This window comes from Panthera tigris, chromosome D3 (genome assembly GCF_018350195.1).
Source record: "Panthera tigris isolate Pti1 chromosome D3, P.tigris_Pti1_mat1.1, whole genome shotgun sequence".
Classification (NCBI taxonomy): domain Eukaryota; kingdom Metazoa; phylum Chordata; class Mammalia; order Carnivora; family Felidae; genus Panthera; species Panthera tigris.
The window spans coordinates 346,553-374,513 of NC_056671.1; the positions used below are offsets into that span (position 1 = coordinate 346,553).

At 50.7% G+C, this 27,961-nt stretch overlaps 1 protein-coding gene and 1 long non-coding RNA gene across 3 annotated transcripts; one reads left to right on the forward strand and one right to left on the reverse strand.

Moving 5' to 3' along the window:
* The first annotated feature begins 650 nt into the window (after positions 1-650).
* Positions 651-27,917, forward strand: CHFR (checkpoint with forkhead and ring finger domains). Of its 2 annotated transcripts, XM_042961741.1 has the most exons (18): positions 651-741; positions 938-1,081; positions 5,307-5,406; positions 7,831-7,940; positions 9,055-9,114; positions 9,269-9,478; positions 13,176-13,343; positions 15,205-15,364; positions 16,303-16,457; positions 16,548-16,710; positions 18,694-18,836; positions 20,006-20,122; positions 20,578-20,661; positions 21,313-21,383; positions 22,340-22,427; positions 24,847-24,954; positions 25,384-25,456; positions 26,682-27,917. In XM_042961741.1, the coding sequence occupies exons 2-18, from the start codon at positions 949-951 to the stop codon at positions 26,722-26,724; spliced, it is 1,986 nt and encodes a 661-aa protein (XP_042817675.1). In that variant the 5' UTR covers positions 651-741; positions 938-948; the 3' UTR covers positions 26,725-27,917. The 2 variants fall into 2 exon arrangements, with proteins under 2 accessions (XP_042817675.1, XP_042817676.1); XM_042961742.1 differs by lacking the exon at positions 9,269-9,478.
* LOC122232457 lies at positions 4,439-9,747 on the reverse strand. The gene is made up of 3 exons (XR_006209799.1): positions 9,700-9,747; positions 5,178-5,436; positions 4,439-4,668 (listed from the first exon to the last, which is right to left on the reverse strand). It is a non-coding gene; the product is annotated as an uncharacterized LOC122232457 (long non-coding RNA).
* Positions 27,918-27,961: the final 44 nt, after the last annotated feature.

Consider the following 27,961-nt stretch of genomic DNA (forward strand, 5'->3'; position numbering starts at 1 on the left):
CTCCCTTAACTTACAGGCTCCCTTCCCGGGGCGCCCGCCGCCGTCGCCCGGCCTTTCGGATTTCTGTTGACGGTAGGACTGACGTGTGTTCTCTTCCCGAGGCGGGAGCCGACCTCGGGGGCCCGGGAATGCCGCCCGCCGCCACCTCCGGGAAGGTGGCACCGCCCCTCGCACCCCGGCCGCCCAACCACGGAGGCGCTGTCACTCGGCCGCGCTCTCCCGGCGCACTGCCCAACTTCCCGCTCTTCGCTCCCCAACGGGCGGAAACCGGCATCCGAAAGTTCCCATTTATCTCGTCACTCCTCTCCCCTCAGCCAGGCGGAGTGTGTCGCTGCGAGCACTTAAACGCCGCCCGCGCGTCCCACGCGGCTTCGAGAATTTGCTTCGGGCGCCCAACCCCCAAGTGACGCCGTCTCTTTTGCCCCGACTTAACATGGCGCCGACCGCGGTTACTTCCCAGGTCTCCGCAGACGAAGACGTCCCGGCCATCACCAAACAAGGCGCTCGGGCCCGCAGTCTCCCGTCTGCGCACGCTCCGCTGGCCCCCGCACTCCCACTCTCGGCGGCCGCTCCCGCTTCCGCTCTAGCCGCCGCGCTCGGTGGGCGCCACCGCCAGCCAATCGCAGGGCACGGCCGCCGCTGGCCCCGCCCGGCGGATCAGCTGAGGGATCCGCGATGTCTGTTGACAGCGGCGGCGGCGGCGGCGGCGCGGCCGGTTCCGGGTTCGGCGCGCGCCGGGGGGTAAGCGGACCGCGCGGGGCTGTGGCGGGTCGGCGGGCGGAACGCGGCCGCGGCCGGAGAAGGCGGGGGTCCGGCCCGCGGCGGCGGCGGCGTGGCGTGGGCGCCGAGGCCGGGAGGGCCGCGGGGCGGAGCGGCGGGGCCGCAGCCCCTGCTTTCGCGGTCCGAGAGCCTCACCCGCGCTTCCGGGTCTCGTCAGATGTGAATCCGATGGAGCAGCCCGGGGAAGGCCCGCAGCCGCCGCAGCGGCAGCCGTGGGGGAGACTCCTCCGCTTGGGCGTCGGCGAGGGCGAGCCGCACGTGCTCCTGAGGAAACCCGAGTGGACCATCGGGCGGAGGAGAGGTGCGGACCGGGGGTGGTGGGGGAGAACCGGGGCCGGGGGCCGGGAGCCGGGCGAGACTGTTCCCCGGGCGGTGGGAGGCCCCTGGGCGGGGCCCGCTGTGCTTTCTAGTTTTTCCGGTGAGAGCTGCAGTTTATTCACTTACCGTTCCGCCAGGTCACTTCTCAGTGCTTCCTGCAGATTATTTAATTCTCATTACAACTTTATGAAGTAGGTGCACTGACCTAAGCTGCCCCGGGTATTAGAATGCAGTCTTCTCAAGTTCATGACTGCAGGAAGCATCTTCTCCGACCTCCGTGGGATGAGATTGAAGTCAGTAACAGAACATTGCAAAATTCAGTGTGGAAATTAGACAACACACGTAAACAACCAATGGGCCCAAAAAGAGATCACGAGGGAAATTAGAAAATACCTTGAAATGAATGAAAATGAAAGTGTAATCTGCCAAAGTTTACAGGATGCGGCTGAAGCAGTGCTCAGGGGGAAATGTATAGCCTGTGGGTGGCTACATTGAAAAACATCTCAAGTCCCAGTTTATAGAACAGAGCTGCTCAAATAGTCGTTGATTGAATGAGCCTGGGACGCTGGGACGGACAAAGTCTGGCAGCTAGGTGGGAAAGGGTGGGCACCCTCCACTCTTAACTGCCTCTAAACTCCTAAGTGGCCATCCCTTGTAGCTTTCCTACAGGGGCAGGAGTGCACTGGTCCGGTCAACAAAATGTATTTTGTCTGAAAGTTAAGAAATCATCTCTCTGATTTTATATATTTTTAATTTTTTTTTTTTAATTCCAGTGCAGTTGGCATAGGATGTTTAGTTTCAGGTGTAAAATATAGTGATCCAACCATTTTGTACGTTACTCAGTGCTCATCACCGGAAGTGGGTTCCTCGATCCCCATCACCTAGTTCCCCCAGCCCCCACCCACTGCCCCTCTGGTGACCAGCAGTGGTTAAGAGTCTTATTTTTTTGTTTCTGACTTTATATTGTAAAAAAGGGAGAATGTGAAAGTTTGTTGAAAAGCAAGTATTTTTTTCTAGGTTAACTATACTGGAATTCAAGAAAGGCTAAGTAGTGCTCGCTTCGGCAGCACATATACTAAAAAAAGGCTAAGTACTATGATAAAAAAATAAGATGAAGATAATAGAATAAAATAAAAGCAATTATGTTTTGGTTTTATTTTACCCCTAATGATGTACCTGCACCTGGTTTTGTTGTTGTTGTTTTGGTAGTCTTAAATCCCAATATCAAGTTAGAGTTTTTTTTTGTTTTGTTTACAATTTTGAATGTATTTACATGTCCTTGGAAAGTTTGGAAAATGCATTAATTGCTTTTTAAAAAAAATTTTTTTTTAAATGTTTATTTTTGAGAGAGAGAGAGAGAGGAAGAGCTAGAGAGAGAGGGAGACACAGAATCTGAAGTAGGCTCCAGGCTCCCAGCTGTCAGCACAGAGCCCGAAGTGGGGCTCGAACTCACGAACTGTGAGATCATGACCTGAGCCACCCAGGCGCCCCTAATTGCTTTTAATTGAGGTAATAGGAAATTTGGTGAAGAGCTTCTTTGGTCTGGACTAAGGACTTTGTACCTCCTTTGTACGTCCATCTTAGAGTTCCTGAAGGATAATTGAGATCAAATGTGGGAAATGCTTAAAGGAGCCTGGCTTAGAGTTAGCAAATAACATTAACCATTGTTATTACAACACAGTATTATATATCATTTTACATGTTAATACGAGGAGCAAAAAGGGGTTGTTGAATTAATCTTAAAAAGAAGACCTTTTGGTGAATGTATTGAGCTCTCCGGGGAAATAGAAGTTGCCCTGTTGGTCTGCTCAGGCTGCTATAACGAAACACTACAGACCAGGAAGCTTAAGGAACAGAAATTTATTTTTCACAGTCGTTAAGTGCAAGAAGTCCAAGATTAAGGTGCTAGTCAATTTGTTTCTTGCTGAGTCTTTGTCCTGGATTGTAGACTTCCTCATCCTCACAGGCCACACACAACGTTGGTGTCTCTTCCACTTCCTTCTCTCTTTTTTTTTTTAAATTTTTTTTTTTAATGTTTCTTTATTTTTGAGACAGAGAGAGACACAGCATGAACAGGGGAGGGGCAGAGAGAGAGGGAGACACAGAATCGGAAGCAGGCTCCAGGCTCTGAGCCATCAGCCCAGAGCCCGACGCGGGGCTCGAACTCGTGGACCGCGAGATCGTGACCTGAGCTGAAGTCGGACGCTTAATCGACTGAGCCACCCAGGCGCCCCATCCACTTCCTTCTCTTATAAGGGCATCAGTCCTAGTGATTTCATTTAACCTTTATTCCTCCTTACAGGCCCTGTCCTTATAGTCATATTGGGGTTTAGGCCTTTAACTTGGGAATTTGGGGGAGACACAAACATTCCTTAAGAGTTGTAGAACGTGGTTATACTTATTTTAAAACAGTAGTGTGCCTGCTATATATAAGGCATTATTCTGAGGATAAAGGCAGAGCTGAGTTGACCTGTGTTTCCCAGGGAGCTTCCCATCCTCGGGGAGTGGGAGCAGTGTGCACCAGCCATGTGACAGATTTAACCAAGTGAATGACATACAGGGCAGATGCCAAGAATAGAACTTAGCACGAGTATCTTGGATCCAAATTAGAAAGCTCATGTTCTTGGTGTGGAGAAGCTTGTTAAAATCCCATCCCAGTGACACGGTCACTAGGGCTAGGTCTGGGCTGCAAAGAAACTGTCCTGCTTCTTGTGCCCAGTATGCTGGGAAGATCCTGAGCATAGGGGAAGTTGACCCTGGGTAAATGTAGCAAAGCACTTCCCATAATATAAAAGGTGCAAATAAGATTTCTACTACTTGAGGTTTAGGGAGGTGTAGTTCACATATGGTAAAATTCATCCCGTTATAGGTGTTGAGTGAGTGTTGAGAAATGGAATCACCACTGCAGTCCAGTGCAGAACATTTCCATCACCCCAGAAAGTTCCCTGGTGGTCCTTTGGATCAGCCCCCTCCTCTCACCCCTAGCTCTGGCAGCCATCTGTCTAATTTCTATCCCTGTCATTCTGCCTTTCCAGAATGTCATCTAAGTGGAATCACACAATATTCCACCATAGTCTGTGTATGGCTTCTTTTCTCTGACATAATCCTTTTGAGATTCATTTTAGGCTGTTTTGTGTTTCAGTAATGTATTTCTGGTTGATGCTGTGTAGTAGTCCACTGTTTGGATGTACCACAGTTTGTTTTTTTCCCCACGGTTTGTTTTTTAATTCACCACCAGTTGATGGACACTTACTTATATTGCTTCCCGTTTTTACTTATTAAAAATAAAGCTATAAACCTTAGTAGCTATAGTATAAATGTCTTATAAGCAAATTCACGATTAGATAGTAAAAACTCCTGAAAACTTTTATTCTCTGGAGAGAACACAGTATTTAAGGATTTCCCCCTTGCATTTAATGAGGATATAATGACTGTATTCAGATCATTGCGTGTAGATGCATCCACCTTCTGTTTTAAATTTTCTCAAGCGTGTTCATGGTCTGTAATTTGCTCAGTCATGTTTTCTGTGAGTCTTGGTCCTCGCTTCAATTTTGTGATGATTTATGAAACCTTAGATTACACGGAAAAGAAATTAAGGACTGACTTAAGATGAAGAATTACTTAACTAAGCCCCTTAGTTTTTTTTTTTGTTGTTTTTTTTTTTAATTTTTTTTTTAACGTTTATTTATTTTTGAGACAGAGAGAGGCAGAGCATGAATGGGGGAGGGGCAGAGAGAGAGGGAGCCACAGAATCCGAAGCAGGCTCCAGGCTCTAAGCCGTCAGCCCAGAGCCCGACGCGGGGCTCAAACTCACAGACTGCGAGATCGTGACCTGAGTGAAGTTGGCCGCTTCACCGACTGAGCCACCCAGGCGCCCTGTCCCTTAGTTTTTTTAAACTTCTGCTTTTATCAGGGTAGCTGCACATATGTGCATGTTGTAAAATTGTCACCAAGAAGCCAGAGGTGTTGATGAGGGTATCCTCTAGGTAATGGGGAGTCAGAAAGGTTCAAGACAGTCCCTGTCTCTTTACGTTGGATTAATACATAAATGCTTTTTAAAAAATTGCTTCCTATCTTACTTGATTAGGTTGTCTCCCACTGTGCATATACCATGGGTCCTGATTTTCAACCACGTGCTTTGATTAAGCAAAGGGCACTTTTGTGCACAGTCCCCACGGTCACATCCAATGTATCCCTCTCTGTTTTAGGTTGTGATCTTTCATTCCCTGGCAATAAACTGGTCTCTGGAGATCACTGTAAAATTATTGTGGATGAAAAATCTGGTCAGGTGTCGCTGGAAGATACCAGGTAATCTCTTTCTTGTCTTGAAGCCGGTGGCTACAGAGAAGAAACAAGGGATTATTTTCTGTTAACACAGTAGTTCGCTAGTTTCCAGGTTATTAGGAAATATATTTTCTGGTTTCCAGTAACTCTTTCATGTCTATGATGCTTCTTGAATATATTCAAATTAAAGCAAAAATATCTCTGAAAAAGGACTTAAAAGGCAGTGATAACCTTCTAGTTGCAAACCTATTCAAATTAGACTTTTTTCCTCCAAATCAAAAAAATATTTTCTTTTTAAAAAATTGTTGCACAACATAAGGAGTAGGTAAAAGTGAAAAGCTTTGGCAAATCCTACTAGCCCACTAGAAATTCGTATGTGTTTATTTTGTATTAAGGAGGTTTTACTATGTACGTTGTATCCTTTTTTTTTTTCACTTTTATTTATGGCGAGCTTACGTTTGGTACATCTAGATTTATCTTGTCTATTTCGTTATTATTTTATAATAACTTATCTGTCAGTTCCTTTATTGGTGGAGATTTATTATTTTGACTTTTTCTTATTATAAACAACGCTGCGACTCTTCTCTTCCAAAACGCTTTGCATTCATGTCGATTTATTTTCTTGGGATAAATTCATAGGAAGGAACGCTGTGTCAGAATGTGCCTATTTTAAACCCAGGACAAGTAGCAGATGGCCTTCCAGCAGTACGTTGAGAATATGCCTTTCCCAACCAGATGAATTTTTGTTTTGTGAAGGTCAAGTGCTCCGAGATTGTTTGGTAACTACAATGTTAGGGATGAAAGACTAGAAATTAGGTTTATGAGGATGAACTGATGCTCCTTTCCTATTCTGGTACGTAGCAGATCAAGTTCCTTATTTCCCAGCCCAATGTAGGATAACGTAGCACTGGTTCTGGAGTTGTCCTCAGGCAGCAGATCCTGGCTTTCCAATGCTGGCCGTATGACCATATTGGCTTCTTGGGGCTCTTGTAACAAATTACCACAAACTCAGTGGCTTCAAAGCACGCAAAGCTACGACCTTCTAGTGCTGAACGTACAAAGTCTCACTCAGGTCTCATTGGATTAACCAAATCAAGGTGTCAGCAGGGCCGGCTCCTTCTGGAGGCTCTAGGGGAGAATCCGTTCCCCGGCTTTTCCAGCTTCTAGAGGCTCTTGCGTTCCTTGGCTGACGTGCCTGGAGGGGAGAGGGTGTCCATTCTTCACACGGGCAGCAGGAACTGCAGGTGCAGAGGCCCCGAGGCGCGAGCAGGCCCTGTGTGCCGAGGAGCAGTGAGTGGGAAGGCAGGGAAGTTAGACCGGAGCGGGAAGGCCCTGGTGTTCACACTAGGGAGCCTGGACTTTAGCCCGAGAGCAGTGACAGGTCATCGGGGGTTTGAGCAGAAGAGCAAAGTCGGGCTCCTGTGGTTAGAAAGAGCACGAGAGTGGAGTGCGGAGGGCCCTGGCAGCACAGGCTCTGGCTGGCTGTGGCGGCACCACCGGTGTTTGTACGTGAGGTTTCGCTGGGACACGGCCATTCTCTCGACTACATCCTGTGTGCGGCTGCTCTCGTGTGTCAGCGGCAGAGCCCAGGAGTTGGGACAGAGACCGTGTGACCGTACAGCCTGAACTGCTTACTTTCTGGCCCTTTCCAGAACACTGAAGGAGTAGAAGTCTGCTCAGATGTAAAAATAAAGTCTCTTTACCACCGGAGGCCTTAGGCGTGAAACCATAGAGTTAAGACATGGGTGGTTTGAACGCCTGAAGCTGGGCCAGTTTGTTTAGTTGCTGACTTTTGTTCTGGTCTCGTACACTGTTCGTCCACTTGTGATTTTCTGTTGGGTCTCTACTCGGGTTTCTCCTCAGGGAAGCCCTTCCAGTCCCGTCTGACTTAGGCTCCCGCCTGTGCCCTCTGCAGCCCCCGCCTCTTCCACCTGGTGGTGTGGTCCCTGACGGACTGGAGTGACCTCCCGACCCAGGGACCACACCATCTTCCAGCCCAGAGCCTCGAATTCATTTGCTTCTGCTCAGAACCCATCTTTTAAGGGTGTCAGTGCCCATCTGAGGGGTGAGCTGGCCTGCTGGGAGGGAAGGGGAGATGCGTGGACGGAGCTAAGTGCAGAAGCGGGGGGAAGCTGGAAATCGGAGCTGCTGGTAGAAGTCCAGGGTCCTCCAGAGGCCGGCGGAGGACGGACGATGTGCTGTTGGACAAGCAGAAATGTTGAAGCACGGTCAGGCTGTCAGTAAGGGGGGCAGCAGGCAAGCTTTCTCTCGGGAGAACTGTAGGGTGGCACTTGCACATGTGCCTCGTTACATGTTTACGTCATTCTTGGGAGTATTTTACATTTTCGAAGGCGTGATATTGAACTTTCTAAGTGGTGGTAGAAAAAGAAAATTTTAACTCCCAAGTTATTGTAAATAGGATAAATTGCATTTTTGTTGTCTCTGCAGCACCAATGGAACAGTAATTAACAAGCTGAAGGTTGTTAAGAAGCAGACTTGTCCTTTGCAGACTGGGGATGTCATCTACTTGGTGTATAGGAAGAATGAGCCAGAATACAGTAAGAGAGGGAATGTACAGGGTGGGCCTCGGGTGGTGTATGGGGGGGAAGTCTGGTCACAGCTGGGAAGCTTCGTGAAAGTGAGCCTGCTGAAGCAGGTATTTCCCTTCAGACTGTCAGTGTTAGCTACATTTTCTTTGTTCTTTATGGAGACTCTTTTTTTTCTTTTTTTTAAGGTTTATTTATTTTTGAGAGTGAGCACAAGCAGAGAAGGGGCAGAGAGAGAGGGAGGCACAGGATGTGAAGCAGGCTCCAGGCTCTGAGCTGTCAGCACAGAACCCGATGTGGGGCTCGAACCCATGAACCGTGAGATCATGACCTGAGCTGAAGTCGGACGCTCAGCTGCCTGAGCCACCCGGGCTCCCCTTTATGTAGATTCTTGGTGTGAGTCCTGTTGAAGAGTGGGAGTGTTGGCCTTGCACTGTGAGCCCCGGCCATTCTTCACAAATACCACAATGCTCATGAGTCTTGCATTTCAAAATGGCAAGGAGAAGTGAACAGGGATGGGCTGGGTTACATAGCAGAAGATAATCTGAGTTGTGGGGAGGAAGACCTAGAATGAGGGGCTGAAGGCCACTCATGACTCTGCTTTTGGAGACCTTACAGGAGACAACAGAGGCCTGACGATCCCCTTCAGGCTTTTCCAGATCTGAGTGTCTATGTTTGGGGAAGAAGAACGAAACAGGACAAGGAGAGTTGGGAGAGTTTTTGGAAGGTTACCGCCAAACTGGCAGGAGGAGGCAGATACGCTCAGGCTGTCTGTAGCATTGTCAAGGCCAGCCCCTGGCCCCGTGGCAGGGCCTTGTGTCTTCTCCTTCCGGTGGTTTGAAATGACCGGCAAAGCACAGATTCATTATCTACTCATCGTTTTCCCTTCCCTGCGTCTGCCTTCTGGCTCAGGATGTTTTTTCCCGGAGGCTTATTTATTTTAAAGTTGGTGAAGATGCTTTGGTTCGCTTATTTTGAAATTCCTTAAACTGGGTAGTGTTGTCAGTAGCTAGTAAGTCAACATAGTCAACAACGACAAAGGGACTGAAGTGACAGAAAGGAGAAGAGGGAAGGAGCCCTGCTGGTACGTGAGGACACTGTTCTGATCTGCTTGGTTTCATTTCAGACGTGGCATACCTCTACGAGTCTCTGCATGAAAAGCAAGGCATCACACAAGACCCCTTTGGTAAGTGAGACTGTGACAGAGGAGTGGGTGCGTGGTAAGGGCTGCTGATTCTTACTGGCAAAGCCTTTTCATCTGCTGGAAAGTCCTGCCTGAGGTAGTGGTGCTCCTCCTGAGCCCTGACTCCACACTCCTTCTGCTCCTGTTGTGCTCACAGAAGCTAATAAAGAGAATGTGTTCCACGTGACCAAAGATACCTCAGGTGCAGGGCAAGGTGACGATCCCCAGGTCCTGCCGTCATCGCCCACCACTCAGGCGTGCTTTGAGGAACCACAGCCATCGACGTCGACCTCGGACCTCTTCCCCACGGCCTCTACCTCTTCCACGGAGCCCGCCTCTGCGGGGCAAGCGCCTCCCTTCAGCCCTGGTGAGATGGGGGTCTCAGAGTGGTAGCTGCGTTGCTCTTCAGTCACTGACTCTGACATGTGTTGTCACATAAGCCACTAAGGAAGTCAGAGGTGACATCAGGCATCGGGCTCTCAGCAGGATTTCTGTACTAGTAAATATTGTTTTCTTCCACCCCCGATAGAAATGCTGAAGGTCGGAGATTTCCTGGGATTTTTATAGTTTTATTGGGATATAACTCACCTGCCATAAAAATCACCCGGGCGAAGTGTACACTTCAGGGGTTTTTACTATATTCATACTGCTGTGTGATTCCAGAACATATCATATCATAAACAGTCACTGCTCTCCCTCGGCAACCACTGATCTGCATTCTGTCTCTGTGGTTTTGCCTGTTCTGGACATTTCATAGAATCGGAATCATGGGGCGCCTAGGTGGCTCAAGTCGGTTAAGCATCCGACTTAGCTCAGGCCACGATCTCACGGTTTGTGAGTTGGAGCCCCATGTCGGGCTCTGTGCTGACAGCTCAGAGCCTGGAGCCTGCTTCAGATTCTGTGTCTCCCTCTCTCTGCCCCTCTCCTACTCGAGCTCTGTCTCAGAAATGAATAAACATTAAAAATTTTTTAAGTAGTAAGAATTGGAACCCTATACTCTGTGGCCTTTTGTGTCTTCTGTTTTCACTGAGCATCATGTTTTCAAGACTCATCTAGAGTAACATATAATTAAAATTTTTTTCATGTTTATTTATTTTGATAGAGCACGAGCAGGGAGTGGCAGAGAGAGAGGGAGACAGAGTACCAAGCAGGCTCCCCACTGTCAGTGCGCAGAACTCAATGCAGTGTTCGAACCCACGACCTGTGAGATCATAACCTGAGCCCTAATCAGGAGTCAGACAGTTAAGCAACTGAACCACCCAGGCACCCGTCGACACTTTTAGAAATACAAAATAATGAATGTGAACAAGTCCATGTAACATTAACATGTTGTTATAAAATTAAAGGACTAAAAAAACATTTGACACTGGCCGCAGAAAAAATATGCATATAAATAAAGTATAACGGTCCAAGCGTGTAAGAATTTAGCAATGAATATGGCAGTTCAAAGCCACGAGCAAAACTGGGTTGTTTAATGAGCAGAAGTGATTAACATTTGAAAGAAAATAAAGGTAGTTTTGTCCCTCATCCATTACAACAAACTACTTCAAGATGGGTTTGAATGTAAACCACAATAGTGCCTGATGAAAACAAAGGTGATTATTTATATAATTTGGGGGAATTTTTCTTTATACGTGATACAAAGGCAAAAACCACAATTAAAAAAAAACAGTCAATGGGGGCGCCTGGATGTCTCAGTCGGTTAAGGGTCATAATCTCTCGGTTCATGGGTTCGAGCCCCATATCAGTCTCCGTGCTCGCAGCATGGAGCCTGCTTCCGATCCTCTGTCCGCTCTCTCTCTGCCCCTCCTCCTCTCTCTCTCTCTCTCAAAAATAAACATTTAAAGAGCACATGAGCAGGGGAAGAGCAGAGAGAGAGGGAGACACAGAACCCAAAGCAGCCTCCAGTCTCCGAGCTGTCAGCACAGAGCCCGACACGGGGCTCGAACCCACAAACTGTGAGATCATGACCTGAGCCGAAGTCGGGTGCCCAACCGACTGAGCTACCCAGGCACCCCAAAAATAAACATTTAAAAAATAATTAAAAAGTCAACTGGGAGCACCTGGGTGGCTCAGTCGGTTAAGCGTCCGACTTCGGCTCAGGTCACGATCTCGTGGTTTGTGGGCTCAAGCCCCACGTTGGGCTCTGTGCTGACAGCTCAGAGCCTGGAGCCTGCTCCTGATTCTGTGTCTCCCTTTCTCTCTGCCCCTCCCCTGCTCACTCTCTGTCTCTCTCTGTCTCTCAAAAATAAATAAAAGAAAAATTAAAAAAAATAAGTCAATAAATCCAACCATTAAAAAAATTTAGGAGTGCCTGTGTGGCTTAGTCAGTTAAGTGTCTGACTTTGGCTCAGGTCGTGATCTCACAGTTTGTGGTTCAAACCCCACATCAGGCTCTGTGCTGACAGCTCAGAGCCTAGAGTCTGCTTCAGATTCTGTGTCTCCCTCTCTCTTTTCCTCTTCCCTGCTCGCACTCTGATTTTCTTTTTCTCAAAAATAAATAAACATTAAAAAAAATTAAAACAAAAATTCTCTCACCCCCTCTTTGCCCCTCCCCTACTCGTGCATGCTCTCTTTCAAAACAAAACAAAACAAAACAAAACAAAAAAAGATTTTAAAAATAGAACTACCATTTGGTCCAGTAATCTTACTCCTGGATAAATGTCCAGAGGCATTGAAATCACTGTCTCCAAGAGATGTCTGCACCCCATGTTCATTGCAGACTATTCACAAAGGCCAAAGACTTGGAAACAACCTAAGTGTCCCTCGATGGATGGATGGATAAAGAAAATGTGACTTGTGTCTGTGTACGCATACAATTGTTGATTCCACCGTGAAAGGGCAGTGTGTTTATATATTGTGCAATTAACAAATAAAAGCTTAAACAAAATCTTGCTGTAAGCAAATCCGATGGAAAGCTTCCCTCCCATTGTGTAATGTTGGGGAAATTTTTCTATCTGCATGCCTCAATGTATACATACTAACAAAATAACCAGCCTCCTAAATGTGAGGTTTGGTGCCAACTTATTTCATAAGTTTTAGATGAATCCTCACCGTTTGTCTGTCGGAGAGTACCATCATCATCATCTTCATTCTGGAGTGAGAAGCTCGACTGAGCATAGAAAGTCCTTGAGACCATGGTGGGAGTGAGAACCAGAGCCAGCAGCCAGCCCAGGAAGCTCCCTCTTTTCTCCCTTTGCTGTACGAGCTGATTTGCTCCCCAAACAATTTTGCTAACTTTTTTGTTTGGCTGCTGTAGGGCAGTTTCTTTTTCAAGGTGACAACACTTGAGTATTGTAGACCGGATATGTACTGTAGTATGGTGTTACACACTAGGTCTTGATTAAGATAAAGGTTATTAGAAAGTCTCCTTAACCTTTCTGCCAGGCTCGTTTAAATTCGTGACTCCTTGGGAAATAGTTCACACGCAGCATCCCTGTCTGGCTTCCATCTCCTTGTAATCTGAAGCCTGCTGCGTCCCTGTCCTGAGAGGCCTGTGTGTTCTTCTGCGCCAGTGCTGCTCAGAGCACAGGGAATGTTACGGGGCTGCTGGCACACGGATTGGCCCTGTCTTAGACCAAATGTCCCACAGCTGACCCCGGCACCGCCACCCCGGTCACAGACACCTCTGCGTTTCTTTCCCAGTGGGTGTGCTGCTGGCCCAGCTCCCCCGAGCCCAGTAGTGGGCGCGTGTGCACTTCAGAAGTGTGAGCCGAGTGTTTCTGTAAGCGTGTATTACTGAGAATACGGCATCTTGGAACACCTAGGCCTGGTTTGAATCTGGGGTGGTTTACCTGCCATACCCTCTGCTTCCAGGCTGCACGAATCAGAACTTTTCTTGTTGGGGTGCCTGCGTGGCTCAGCTGTTAGGCATCCAACTCTTGATTTTGACTTCGGTCAAGATCCCAGGGTTGTGGGATCAAGCCCTGTGTTGGGCTGAGCATGGAGCCTGCTTGAGATTCTTTGTCTCTCCCTCTGCCGCTCTCCCCCGCTGACGTTCTCTCTCTCCCTCTCTCTCTCTCTCAAATTAAAAAATAAACCTGTCTTGTTTGTCCCTCTCACAGGCTTCAGAGATGCAGGCGTCTCCCCAAAAGAATGTGGTCCGTCTGTGGCAAATGATGAAATCCCCACCTTCCCTTCGGCTCTCCCAGACAGAGAAGGAGCACCCTTCTCTCTGCCAGGGTCCCGGGACCAAGAGGATTTGGAGCCTGTCACGAAGAGAATGAAAGCAGGTCAGAGTCTCACCGTTTTGTGTATCTCTGGCCCTTGAGAGCTGTTGAGCTGCTCCTGACGGGGCCTCCCCTTCTGTGGAAGCGGATGCCTCAGCATTTTCAAAATGGCAATGTGAGCCTTTTTTTCCTTTTGACAGCATCGGGGTTGAACCCTATTTATTATCTGGTTATGCTGATGGTCTGGAAGCAGTGCATTCTGAGTTGCAGTTCTGTCTTGATATGACTATCGGTTTGTAAGAATATGCACCTGGGTGGCCTAGTCGGTTAGGTGTCCAACTTTGGCTCAGGTCATGATCTCACGGTTGGTGGGTTCGAGCCCCGCATGGGGCTCCCTGCTGGTAGCACAGAGCCCACTTTGGGTCCTCCGTCCCCCCGCCCCGCCCCTGCTTGTGCATGCGTGCTCTCTCTCAAAGTAATAATGGTTTGAAAAAAGAAAGGTGACTTAGAGAAAAATCTGCCCTTAAAAAGCCAAAGTTAAAAGGATTGTAAAAGATACTTGGGAACATTTAATGGGACAGTGGCTGTGCTGTAGGCCTGAGAGCAGCCTGCGGTTGCAGCAGTGAGGCTGGGGGGCTCTGGGAGGGAGGGCAGGCCTCGGGGAAGGAGACGAGGATATTGGATGTGTGGAGTGGAAAATTGAAGCGACTGGCTTGAGGAGGGTGTCGAAAAAAATCAGCAACAGTACGTAGAAAAGTAAGTATGCAAATGAGGCCTTTTTTTTACTCTAGCAAAAATGAAAAATTGTAGAAGGAAGAAAACTTAATTTTGGTGCACTGTTTGGCTCAGCAGTGAATATTTACCTAAGCATAGTAGCGTAAATACGACGTACGGAACTAACAAATACAATATACCAAACTAACAATTGTGTTACGATAATATAGTGAATGGGGCCAGGGGGCAGAATCCTTCTCTATCTTAATAGATGTCGGGAGATGGACGGTGTCTAAAGTCAGTCAGCCTCAACAGAGCATTACAGTTCAGAAACCTGGAGGTCCACGCCAGGAGAAACACCCAAAAACATGAAAGTAGTTTCCTCAGAGGAGGGAGGTTGGAGGTGAGGACAGGCCAGGGCAGAGGGCTGGTGCCCTCTTAATATTTGATTTTGTAAATTGTGTGCAAGTATTTCTTTCGTTAAAAATAAAAATCTATGAGCACTATAGAACACCAGCAGAAGAAAAGGGAAAAAAAAAAAGTTAAAAGCTCTTGGTAACGTCGGTATTTTCCAGGACATACACAAGTCATGTTTTTTGTTTAAACAAAAACGATGATTATACACAAATATCGTGTGACAAGCCACCTTAATCTTTTAACCATGTATCCCGAATGCTTCTTTTTATGCCATTGTTCTTCTAAACCAAAACTTAAGGGTACTGGAACTCGGGACTTACTTTAGGCCTTCTTTAAAATACAAACAGGGGTGCCTGGGTGGTTCAGTCCGTTCTGCGTCCAGCTTCGGCTCAGGTCATGATCTCACCACTCTTCGGCTTGAGTCCCATGTCGAGTTCCACACTCTGAGCACAGAGCTTGCTTGGGGGAGGGGGAGAACGAGAGCGGTGGGAGGGCTCTCTCTCCCCTCTCTAGCTCGCTCTCCTTCTCCCTCTCCTCTCTCCCTCCCTCCCTCCCTCCCTCCCTCCCTCCCTCCCTCCCTCTCTCCCTCTCTCCCTCTTGGGAGTCTCCCTGTCTTTCTGCCCCTCCCCCAGCCACATGCTCTCTCTCAAAATAAATAAACTTAAAAAAATAAACTACACACAGCAGTGAGGGCTGTGTCTTCTGTCCACAGGTTAAGATGTTCCTAAAACAAAAAAGACCCGGTGTCTGTTTCTTCCTTGGTTGATGGTGGGCATGTGCCCCTTTCTCGCAGAGGGGGAGGCCGAGCTGAGCCTGCAGTTGCTGGTTGCGGACCAGTGTAGCGACGCCCACACCGCCCTCGGGGGCGTCAGACCTGAGGCCGTGAAGCCGGACAAGATGGAGGAGACACTCACGTGCATCATCTGCCAGGACTTGCTGCACGACTGCGTGAGGTGCGGTCGCCGCGGGGGGCCCGCGGGGGTGTCGTGGGGTGGTGGCGGGGGTGGGGAGCGGCCCCCGGCAAGCAGGCCTCCGGGCCGCATCCGGTGCGGCTCGGCTCGGGGCGCTGCCGTCGTGCTGCTCGTGTGGCCACCACGCCGAGAACCTGGCCGTGGTAACTACGGCTGTAGAAGAGCCTGCAAGGCGAGGTGACAGCGGCCTCGGTCCGCACCCGTCACGACTGACCCAAGAGGCCTGGCGCGCCTCGGACGCAGAACGGGAGAACCGTGCTGAGCTTTGAGGGGGCGTCGTTGGCACGGAGGGAGTGCCCCCAGATGAGGCCCCCAGGAGCGGCTTGGGGATAGCCCTCTCCCGGCTTTTCTGTGGGGACTTAAGAGGGAGAGCCTGTCCGAGTCTCCACTTAAATGCAGGCCTTTTTGGCATTCGGTGTCCCGGTTCCTCATGTTCCTGGAGTCACAGCCTGCTTGACTGTCCCTCTCGGAATACGGATGGTCACTTCTGGTTCCTTTTAACTAGCAAGGACCAAATTAAAGTAGTTTAGGGTGAAAGCTGTTCTTGCATGGGAACTGTTTCTCACCTGGCTTATGGAAGGCAGGCGACACTCCCAGTCAACGGAGCGTGCAGATGCTGCCACCAGTGGGCACTGTGTCGTCCCCCCCCCCCATCCACACCGAGAAGCATGGGTTCTAGTCTCTGCTGGATCAAGTGAGCTTGGTGGGTGGCTAATTTGTAACCGACCCTCAGCCCGAGTGAGGCCACGTCCTCCTCTGGGAAAGACGCAGCATAAACTAGCGCCCCTGCCTCTCAGGCCCCAGGCAGGCCGTGCCCCGTGGGCCCTGGCATCCGGGGGGCTGCCGCGGCTTGGCAGACACAGGCTCCACCTGCAAGTGCTCCTCGGGGGGTGTCTGAAGACCTGTCCTTGTGCCCTCAGCCTGCAGCCCTGCATGCACACCTTCTGTGCCGCCTGCTACTCGGGCTGGATGGAGCGCTCCGCCTTCTGCCCCACCTGCCGCTGTCCGGTGGAGAGGATCTGTAAAAACCACATCCTGAACAACCTGGTGGAGGCGTACCTTCTCCAGCACCCAGGCAAGTGGGGAGCCTGCCCAGCTCCGGGAGACGGTGGGGTGTCTCTCCAGGGGCCCCTCGGCCAGCAGAGCCATGTCCTTTGAATTCCAGACAAGAGTCGCAGCGAGGAAGACGTGCGGAGCATGGCTGCCAGGAACAAGATCACTCAAGACATGCTGCAGCCCAAAGTCAGAAGGTCTTTCTCTGATGAGGAGGGCAGCTCAGAGGACCTGCTGGAGCTGTCAGACGCGGACAGCGAGTCCTCGGACATCAGGTGAGCTTGTGCCTGGCTCTGAGCGGAGCGGGGAGCTGGGAGGCAGCACGGGCCCGAGTCCCGCCTCTGTACTGAGCGGCCCGGCTCGTGCGTGGTCTGCGTTCTGATGTGTGACGTCAGCCAGTGACGGCGCCCGCCTCGGGCGTGGTGAGGACGGGGCGGACGCCGGCTGAGGACGGCCGCTCAGTTTGCTGATGGTGGGGGGATTTGCCACCAGCCTTCTCCAGTACCCCTTCCCTTCTCAGGCATACACGCGATATTTATTCTCTTTTGTTGCTTATCTTCTTCCTCCCCACGTTAGTGAGATGTAGCGGGTGTACACCCCTGTGTGAGTTCAGGATGTGCAGGGTAGTGGTTAGACTGACGTCTGTTAGAAAATGACTGCCATAACCCGTCCCTTGTTATCTGCCGACACCTCCTCAGGAGCCTTCGTGCATTGGCTACGACGGGGTGCAGGATTTAATGTGTTCTTTGTCTACTGTGGGCACGCTTCCTCTAGCTCAGCTGGTGACCGGAGTCCCACGGTGTGAGTTGCAGTATCGTCATTTGTGAGGATATTATTGCAGGAAAGCCACGGTCACCTGGCCAAGAGGATGCGATTCTAGCAGACCTTGTTTTATTTGCTGTAGAATGCTGCTGTCCGCGGAACTCAGAAGTCCACAGTGCGTGTTTTGGGTGGGTCATGACATTTGAAGAGACAAAAATCAAATCCCCTAATTAATTACTTTTTTTTTCTTTTTGTAAAATTTAGAAATAGTGGTGAAGCAGAAAGTAATAAAATCACTGTAGTATGAGCATTTTATTGTGTATCCTTCTGGCAACTCCTATACGTAGTCACTCGTATTTCCTTTGTTAACAAAGTAAAAGACGATATACTTTAAATATCCTCATAAAGATGGGATCCTGTTGTACATACGGTTCTGTGCTGTTTCCGGAGTTCTGACTGGAGAGGCAGTGCTGCGGGACAGACCCTACAGTCACAGCTCTGAGCGCACATCCAGTTAGCTCGCGGGGGTGCTTCAGCTCAGAGAGCCTCACCGGGAAGGCGCCTTGCTGGGCCTGGCACCTGTGTCATCGTATGCCCGTCAGAGGGGTCCTGGTGGTGGCTCCTGAGGTTTGTGGAGGGATGTCGGGAAACTCTGATGACAGTTGGTGTGGCCTGAGACGAAGGTCATCTGGTTCCGAAATGAGGTCAAGCGGCTTCTCACTAGTTGTTTTCTGGTCACGTCTTCCCCGTTCTTCCCTCGTCGGCTCCTGCCGTTGGAGACAGGCTCAGGGCGGCGTTCTCTGAGAGGAGGGGAGGGTCTGTGGGTGTGTTTCCTGTGGGTTCGTTTTTTGTTAACTATCTGCATTGTTTGGAAAGCGCAGCTGAAGTGCACACAGCTGGGTGGCCCGCCGGGAAGTCCCCGGACGACAGCAGCATTCAGTTGTGGCACATTTTGTTCAGACTTTAACACCGTTTCATAGGTGCCTAGGGTGATGGGCCTGAGTGTGCCCCTGGACGTAGTTCACAGCTCGCCCAGCATCAAACCTGTGAGAGTGGGTCGTGCCCAACGTGGGGACTGAGTGGCCACACTCCGGGGGACACTGTGCTGGAAACCGGGGTGGGCACAATGTGTCTCCGAACCGTAGGAGCTGCGGAGGGGGGGCGGGGGGCGGGGGATCTCTGGAAACCTTACAGCAAAGGGGAGCCAGCAGGTAGCAGGGAACGGGGCCCTCCCTGCTACTGCTCCGGCGTGAGCACTGACCGGGTGTCCAGTGGGGACGTGCCATCTGTCCCCTTCACGCACGCTGGGCGGCAGCAGACACAGAGCTGAGGCGTGAAGGAGGGATGAGGTCTGCGGGCGGACCAGATGCCTCCAGGCTGGGGATCTGGGTCTCCTCTGGTCATCGGGGCTGGGGGCGTTGGTGCCGCCCCCTACGTGTGCCAGGGCAGAGCTCACTGCTTCTCTGCACCCCGTGTGCCCGTGTGCTTCCTTGCAGCCAGCCGTACATCGTGTGCAGACAGTGCCCTGAGTACCGGAGGCAGGCGGGCCAGCCCCTCCCCTGCCCGGGGCCTGGCAGTGAGCCAGGGGCAGCACAGGCTCCTGGGGATGCACCGTCCACGTCCACCAGCGTCACGACAGGTGAGACGCCGCGCCTTCCGTGCTGTCGTCCTGCTTTTTTTTTTTTTTTTTTTTTTTCCTTCTGGCTCCTCCCCCGCTCCCGCCCTGCTCCGGTCACTGCCTCCCTTGCCCTACCCTCTCCTACCTTGTTGCTGCATGTACTCTGTTGTGGGTTCAGAAACCAGAGAGAGTTAAGTTGATCTCTCGTGGATCTCTGCTCCTGGGCCCTCCCGGGGGGTTCGTTCCTCATTCTGACACGTGGGACCCCCAGCCCACTGCTTTGGGCTTTGGCATCCCCAGGGCTGCTTGCTAAAGCTGAAATGACCCCTACGTGGGCCCCTCAATGCGAGCCTGGCTTCTTTTCGACAGCGGGCTGTTGTGTCATCAGAGCCACCCTGAGCTCTGCCCGCTGGCGGGTCCCCAGGTGCCATCGAGAAAGGGAGAGAGAACATGTGGAATCCATGTTTTTGGCCCTGGCCATTCTTCAGTAGGGCCCAGTTTCTTAGCTGATGTGGGCCTGAGCCCGTCATGAGGCCACTGACTCAGGATCATGACCCAAAGCCGAGTTCAGAGCCATCCACCCTGACACGGCGCTGCAGCTCTCTCCATGGGTGGCCCGTGGACAGATGGGCAGGGCGGGGCCTGGTTGCCTCCCGACTCTGCGATTCCGCAGGTGCGGTGTCATTTTCAGACTGGAAGTCCCCAGTGGGATGGGCCTATAGCAGGTGTGCGTGCATAGACAGAGCTTCCCATGTGGTCATTGAGTGGCCGCGGCTGAGCTGTGTGGACACAGCTGTTGCAGGGGCGGAGGTCAGCCAGTCATGGCCCCCAGGCCTGCCACCTGTTTATTTGGAAGAGACAGAGATTAAATATAGAACTTGCTCTATTGTTTTATGGCGTGTGCTTTATGGCCCAAGGAAATGGTAGAAAACCTTCAAGTGATCTTTGAAATCTTGCTATAACTGCTGAACTGAAGTATCACGTTTGTTTTTCATTCTATTTAAAATGTGTCATTTAAATGGCAGACTACCGTTTCGTAGTTTCAGAAAACACGTGTGAGTTCTCCCTGGGTTTTCCTGTGGATCTGTCTCCTTGGGTACCTTCCAGGCACGTCCCTAGGCGTGCATCGAATCTCCTGTTTCTGCCTGTGTCCTGATGTGCGCGGCCTGAATATCCTGTCTGTTCCGCAGCCCAGGATTACGTGTGTGCCCTGCAAGGAAGCCATGCCATCTGCACTTGCTGCTTCCAGCCCATGCCCGACCGGAGGGCAGAACGTGAGCAGGACCCCCGCATCGCCCCCCAGCAGTGTGAGTAAGGGTGTGCACGGACGCTGCCTGCCTGAGCGGCCTCCCCACCGCCGAGCCTCTCCTGCGTCCTTCTAGGGTCAGGTTTCAGAGTGTTGCTGACTGTGTGTGTGGTGTGCTGTGAAGACGTGGGTCTGTTTCCTCATCTGCGTACTCAGTTGTGTGTGCAGCCACATCGAATGACCATCTTTTCCTGTCAGTTGATGACCCACCCCTTCGTACACCGAGTTTCCATGTATGGGTGGTTCTCCTTCTGGAGGCTGCCTCTGACCTTTGTTGCCGCATCAGGAGCATCATATTTTCATAACGTGTCACTCTTGAATGTAATAGACGAAATACAGTGCTGGGATTTGCAACTCTGGGATTGCTGTTAACGTGGACTTTGCCGTTTATTTAGTGGTTATGTGAATTTAGCCCTCGCCGAAATGGCCTGACTGGTGCTTGTGCTGTGTCCACAGGTGCCGTTTGCCTGCAGCCTTTCTGCCACCTGTACTGGGGCTGCGCCCGGGCCGGCTGTCTCGGCTGCCTGGCCCCGTTCTGTGGTAATGCCGGCACTTCAGCTCTCTGCCTATCCTCTTGCTGCATTTGAGGGTGCTGGTGGGCTAGCGTGGCCCGACTTGAGAGGGGCCACCGTCGATGACCTGCTTCTCACACACGTTTGACATTTTTTTAAATGTTTATTTATTTACTTAGTGCGCATACAAGAGCAGGGAAAGGGCAGAGAGAGGAAGGGAGAGAGAGAATCCCAGCTAGGCTCTGCCCCGCAGGGCGGAGCCCAGCATGGGGCTTGATCCCATGAACCTTGAGATCTTGGCCTGAGCCAAGACTGAGCCACCCAGGCGCCCCCTGTGTTTGACATTTAGAAGTGTCCCTCTGCTAGCTCAAAACCAGGCAGTAACAACTATGGGGATACTGAGCTCAGTCAGGAGGGTTTACTTATGTGCGAGGAACACCACCAACAAAAACGCCGCCTGGCTGCGGCATTCAGACCTCACGGTGCCAGACCAGGTGCCCAGGGGACGGAGAAAGCTGTCAGAAGTCATTTTACTTGTTTTCTTTTTAAAACCATATTTTACAATGGAAGCTTTTATTCTTTGTGGACTGTAAGAAAGGAAATTTGGTTATCTTAGCTGTCGGTGAATGATACTTTCATAGATTGTAAGATGGTGACTTTGCTTCCTTCCATTTGGCAGAGCTGGACCTGGGTGACAGGTGTCTGGACGGGGTTCTCAGCAATAATCACTATGAGTCGGACATCCTGAAGGTAGGGGACTTCACGTACAGGCGCGGGTGGGGGCTCAGGCCTAGAAGAGGCCCCCGGGAGGCTTTCAGCTCTCCCAGTGGCTCTGACTAGTCCTGCCGCCGAGCTCACCACATTGGTGTTTTCCCGTGTGTTCCTGTCTTCCAAGAGGTTATTTCCTTCATGCCCATCACGCCACGAGTCCACAGGTGTCGGCTCCGGTGCCTGTGTGCCCCACGCAGAGTTTCGGGGTCTGGGTGGGGGCCGGGGCGGCCCTTTGCTGGAACCCGGGCCTCTCTCTGGCTTCCTCTTTTCTGACTTTGTCCTTCTCGCGTCTTAGGAAGCTGAAGCTGACGTGGCTCTTAGAATTTCAGTGTTTAACGTGCACATCATTCTCTTGGCGAGAGTTGTGCCTCTCTCCCATGTATGCAGCGTTGCACACGCCGGACCTGTATGGCAGGCCCCTTGGCACCGCGTGCTCTGGTTAGATGTCCGCGTGCTGCTCTCTTGTAGGTCCACACAAGAGAGCTGAGGCCAGGGTGTAGATGTAAAGCCTCGGCTTCCTTACCATGTGGTCGTGCGGCTGTTGCCACACTAGAGCCGCCCCGGCCAAGGTCGGGTGTCGCCCCGCTCCTGTGCTCGGAGCGTCTGCAGGATTTTGGAGAGAATGTGGTAGCTCGTGTGTTCGGCTTTCGGAAGCTAGCTTTCCTTCTGAGGCTCTGACAAAGCCATGTGGGAAGAGAGCCCTTGCAGACTAGCTTGTGAGCGTGTTGCCGGGTCCCGGGCATCCTGGTCCTCGTGTGTTGCGGTCCTGAAGGCCTCACAACTGCCTGATGCAAATTCCTGCCGTGGTTAGCCTGCCTGTGCCGTGGCCTTGCCCGCGTTCGAGGGCCTTTCATGAATTGTTTGCTTTCTTGTCATTTTAGTCTTCTGTTCTCCAAGCTAGTATTTCTAAGATTTCCCTTCTTTCCCCATCCCAGAATTACCTGGCAACCAGGGGTTTGACGTGGAAAAACATGTTGACTGAAAGTCTCGTGGCTCTGCAGAGGGGAGTGTTCCTGCTGTCTGGTAAGCGCCATCGCACCTGCCTTCCTCTCTCTGGTGCGGCGGTGTGTTTGCGGTGGCCCCTCTGCCTCCACTACGGAGGAGAGCCTCCGGGCTGCCTTCCCGCGTGTACGCCCTCACCCTCCACCCACCCTGGCGGTGGGTGGCAGACAGGCGCCAGTACTTCAGGATTTGAGCCCACGTGACACATTCTAGGCTCTTTTCTGCCGTGGGGGAGGAAGGGACACAGCTGAAGAGACCGTGACCCCACCTCTTGGCATCTTTCGGGTCCTGGGTCCGGTGCTTCTCAAGCCCTCAGGGTCCTCGTGGGCCTTTCACTGATGTGTTGGTGCAGGCTTGGCCCGTCTCCCAGGGGCACCCGGGACATTGTGAAATGTGGTTTTAGTCACTCGGGGAGGGTGCAGAAAAATCAACAAATGACTTTTTTTCCTAAGACATAAATTATTGTGAAAGACTTCAGAGGCTTCTGGGAATCCTTCTGAGCGGATACGTGCTCACGACTGTCTCGGGTTCTGTGCAGCCTCAGCCCTGGGGGTGCGGTCTGACATGCGGGCCTGAGCTCTCTTTAGCTTCTTGGTGGGACTGCCATCGTGGCATGGCCCAGAAAGACATGTGAGTGAAGCGTGGTGGGTAAAGCGAAAATCACAGGGAATCCCACCCCCGAGGACCCAGTGATGATGCCGTATGGCCTGTGCACCCGCCACACGTGGGCACGGTCAGAGTCCTCATAGATGAAACCCTACCACATGCGCTCTTCACTCGGTGGTATTCCCCAGACCCTTTCTATGTCAGTGAAGTTCTTTACCTGGATTGTTTTTCAAGTTTCTTTATTTTGAGAGAGACAGAGACAGCGCAGGTTGGGGAGGGGCAGAGAGAGAGAAAGAGAGAGAGAGAGAGGGAGAATGAGAATCCCAAGAATCCCAGCTCGGGGCTTGAGCTCATGAAACCACGGGATCATGACCTGAGCTGCAGTTGAGAGTCAGACGCTCTATCGACTGAGCCACCCAGGAGCCCCTACCTTGATTTTTGTTCTATAGTATTTTAGTATCGTGGTTTATTTAACCAAATCATTAATATAGGATATTTAGGTTATTCTCCACGTTTCATTGTCTGAATAAGCACTGCAGCCTCTGAGCCTGCAGGATGGTAGGCTAGAAAAGTCGTTCCATCAAGATAAATTAAGTAAATAAATACACGAGTAAATAAGTAAATAGTAAGTAAGTAAATTGTTGGACGGTGGTATGAACAAACAGTTGAGACTTTGCCATATTCGCTGTCCCTCCCAGAAGAACGTGCCTCAGCATCTTCCTGAGCCCATCTGCCCTGCCTTTGCCTGTAAATACAGACAAGGCAACTGGGATGTATCATTTGTTTATCTGCCTGTGTTGGGGTATTAGCAGAATTGAAGATCTTTTTGCTTTATGGTTCATTGGCTTGTCTGTGACCTTGGCCCATACTTACGTTAGTCTATTTGGATTTGGGGGCATGGCTTGGTAGGATATCTTTGTCATTTAAAGGTGCAACATATGGTTGCTTGTGTGGCAAATGTGTTTTCCACTATTTTATTAGTATCTCACTTTTGTTGTATGTGTTTCCGTTGTGGTGTTTACATTGTAGGTAGTCAGATTTACAGATCCTTTCCCGTGTGTTACTTGGTTTTTATGACATAAATAGCTCAAGAGAAAAATAATACTCATTCCTCTCAGTACTTTCTTGGAGTTTTATTTTTAGTGTTACTATTTTTTTAGAAATGCTCTATTTTGGGGGCTCGTGGGTGGCTCAGTTGGTTAAGCGTCCGACTTCGGCTCAGGTCATGATCTCGCAGTCTGTGAGTTTGCGCCCCATGTCCGGCTCTGTGCTGACAGCTCAGAGCCTGAAGCCTGCTTCAGATTCTGTCTCCGTCTCTCTCTGAACCTCCCCTGCTCTCATTCTGTCTCTCTCTTTCTCTCAAAAATAAACATAAAAAAAAATATTTTTAAATGATCTATTTTTTTAAGCTTATATATTTACTTAGAGAACGGGAACGCATGCTTGAGCGGGGGAAGGGGTGGAGAGAATCCCACGCAGGCTCCACACTGCCATCACAGAGCCCCATGTGGGGCTTGAATTCATGACATGACCTGAGCCAAAATCCAGAGTTGGACACTTAACTGACCGAGCCACCCGGGCACCGCTACTTTTTTGGATTTTTAAAGTGTTTGAATTTTTTATCCAAGTGGAATTATTTTGCTGTGAGGAAATAAGTTGGTATCGAGATTGGTTTTGTTCTTGTTTTCTGAAAGTCTGGCCCATTGTCTCTACCCCATTTACGGATCAGTGCACTGGTTTCCCACTAGTTTACAAGGCCACAGCTATTCTGCTGTTCTGGAAACATGATGCTGCCTGATGACTGGCATGCCCACATGAGGCTGTGTCCTTCCAGATTACAGAATCACAGGGAACACTGTGCTCTGTTACTGCTGTGGCCTGAGAAGCTTCCGAGAGCTGACCTACCAGTATCGGCAGAACATTCCTGCTTCCGAGTTGCCAGGTAAGGAAGCCCCTCACCCCCTGCCTCAGTTCTGTCTAGTCTAGATGGGCGTCTGCGTTCTCAGTGGCTGTGTGCACCAGCAGGGAGAAGACTGGGCAGATGGGCTGCCTGGCGGCCATGCTTATTCCCAGGCCGTCCTCGACCCCCAGTTGGCTCAGGCTCTGGGCCCGTGGGCCGCGACACACGTTTCTAAAACAGGATTCGCAAAAACAACCTATAGGCAAGCGTAGTAGTCTTTATTTCCTAAGGTGGGTTTTTAGTTAAACTTTTTTCCCCCTTGGAAGCTTGGAACAGGCAAGGAAACTAGTTATAAAGCGTGACAAAATGCTACAGCTGTAGTTTCTTTCTTTGGGTCTTTACTTAAGTTGGCTTAGCTGAGTTTGTGAGTGTTGGGTGTTACTACGTACGCGTGACTTCTTCTCTCCCCAGTGGCTGTAACATCCCGTCCTGACTGCTATTGGGGCCGCAACTGCCGCACTCAGGTGAAGGCCCACCACGCAATGTGAGTGAGACACTGTGGGTGGGGCACAGGCACCCAGGGCGGGGGAGGGCGCCAGAATGGGCCTCCTGCAGAAAGCAGACCCTCTTTTTCCTAACAGGAAGGCGAGTTTTTTCTTTTAAGTGTTTCGGCCAAGTTGACGCCACGGCTTTTAGAGATCTGTACGAACCAGTTAACTACTTACTCATAAATATAGTCATTTAGTTCTGTCTGTATACAGCCCTAGTGTTGTTTCAAAACCCTGCTCTTCTGTTCTCATTTCGTGAAGCGTTTGCATGCAGACGTTTCCCTCTGTGTCTGTGGAACACAGCTGCCGTTCCCGCTGACACACTGGAGGGTTAGTACTTTGTGAATCCGTGGCCGTGGTCACCGAGAACTTCCTGAACCACCGGCCTGGGCGTGTGCCGCCGCCCTGAGTCTGTGTTTGGTGCCTCGAGCACATGTCTGTGATAGCTCTAACTTGGCGGCTCTCACTGGGCATTTCCTGCCCCCAGTGACGTCCGCTTTGCCACATGGGTTCATCTGCGGACGTAAGTTTGTCTGCGTTTTCAAGCCATAAGTGAGGTGTCCTATAAATCAACCTCACGGATTGATGCTTCTTGAGGCTGCTGTGATCCCCAGTCACTTGTGGTTCAAATCACAGTTACTGAGAAGGATGCCCTTCTTGCCGGGGACAAGGCCCCAAGTGAAGGCTCCCTGGAGGACTGATCCCGTGGAATAAAAACCTGGCTGTGTATTTGAGCATAGACAGAGTCCAGGAGACCGTTTCCTTTTAGAGAAAGAGATTTGGCTAGTAACTAGCCAGTCTTTCTTAATAAAGACAGGGATAAGGATAGCTAGGGCACGTGTGTCCTACTCTGGGGGTGACCTGCTCGTCACAAAGAGGGAGGTGGTGGCTCTGGCGAGTCTACTGGTTCTGCCCTGCGGGGTGGCCCTCGGTGACTGGGGGATTCTGAGGAGGCACAACTCTGAGTCTCTTCCCTAAGAAAGTTACCGAAGGTGCTTGAATTTTAAAAAGTAAAAATCAAATGTCTGACTTCTAAAACTTAAGAAGGATAAGAAGGCTGTCTAGGGGTTAGTATCTTTGATGGATCAGACCCTGCTGCTGTGAGCCACCCGCATGTGCGATCAGTTTCTCATCAGGCTTCTCCAGCGTGTGATCTCCAGAGTCGCTTATCGGAATGCTTCTTGATGCTGGCTTGTGTAATTCGACTTTTTGTCCCTGCAGGAAATTCAATCACATCTGTGAACAGACAAGGTTCAAGAACTGAGTATCTAGGAGGCACCAAGGTGGCGTGGGGGTAGTGGAGGTCAGCGACAGCGTGTTTCAGAAAATACCGGATACAAACATTTTCAGGGCATTTTACAGCCCCCCGGCGGGGGTCGGGGGGGCTGGGGGTCTCTACGTCCGGCACTGTAGCGTGGCTTTTTCTTCTGTGGCGTGAGACCCTCTTGCCGAGAGCCCCCTACCCCAGTGGCCTGGGAGGCCTGGGGTGGCATGAACAGCCCCTCCTCTGGCCTTGGGGCCACCAGAGCACGTCAGCCAGAAGAACCACTGTCAGCCGCCCCCTCGCGCTCAGACAATGACGTTCAGGTTTGCTCTTTGGACCTTTCCCAAAACTGTGGCTAAGACAGACGTCTCTCTTCAAGAAAGCTCTCATGGGAGGAAAAGGAAAGTCTGTCAGAAACGTCCTGTTGTTGAAGGGAAAGGGGGCAAAGGCTTACAGCCTGCGGGCATAGCCACAGCCCTGCTTCGGGGACAGCCACAACTCGTGGGAGTTTCTATTTGTAAGAGGTTTGGTGCTGATCTTTTAGTAAGATTTATCACAAACTGTAGCACAAGTAATATATAATTTACAAATTGACTAAAATTGGGATAGTAGGGTGTTTGAAGGAATAAACATGTGTTTCTGTTTATTACGAAAAGGAAAAAATCAGATCTCCGGAACTGCTAACCCTAGATCCCCAGTGTTAGGTGCGTGGCCCTGTCCCAGGAGGGCATAAGGTGGGTTGTTTCCACCCTCAGCCTGCCGTGGAGCAGAGCCCTGGTGCCCGCTTCCCACTCCGTGGGCACAGCCACAGGCCCTGCCGAGCTGCCCCATGGTCTTTCTCTGTTCCCTGCCGGGCCGGTTCGGCCCTGGGGTGCCCCAGCCCATCTGGAGCGGCCCCTGCCCCGAGAGCGCCAGGGACCTTTGCCGGTGAGACCTCGTCTCCGTCATTGGGTTTGCCATGTCATCTGGAATAATACTTGAAATTTTGTTCTTTGTTAAAAAAAAAGTTTTTTATCGTTTGTTGAAATCATCTGTTATTTTTGTTTGCAAAATTGTAACTTTCGCTTCTTCTCAGGAATAGGATTTTCAACTGTTGTCTTGCTCTTGATACAGACTCTGAGAAGCAGCGCTGTTTGTGGAAAAGGCCTCCTTCCCGCATTCTAATAAACAAGCCGTGTCTGTTTCTCTCCCTACGCGCTCGTCCATGTGTTGGCTGCGATGTGCTCCTTCCCATCAC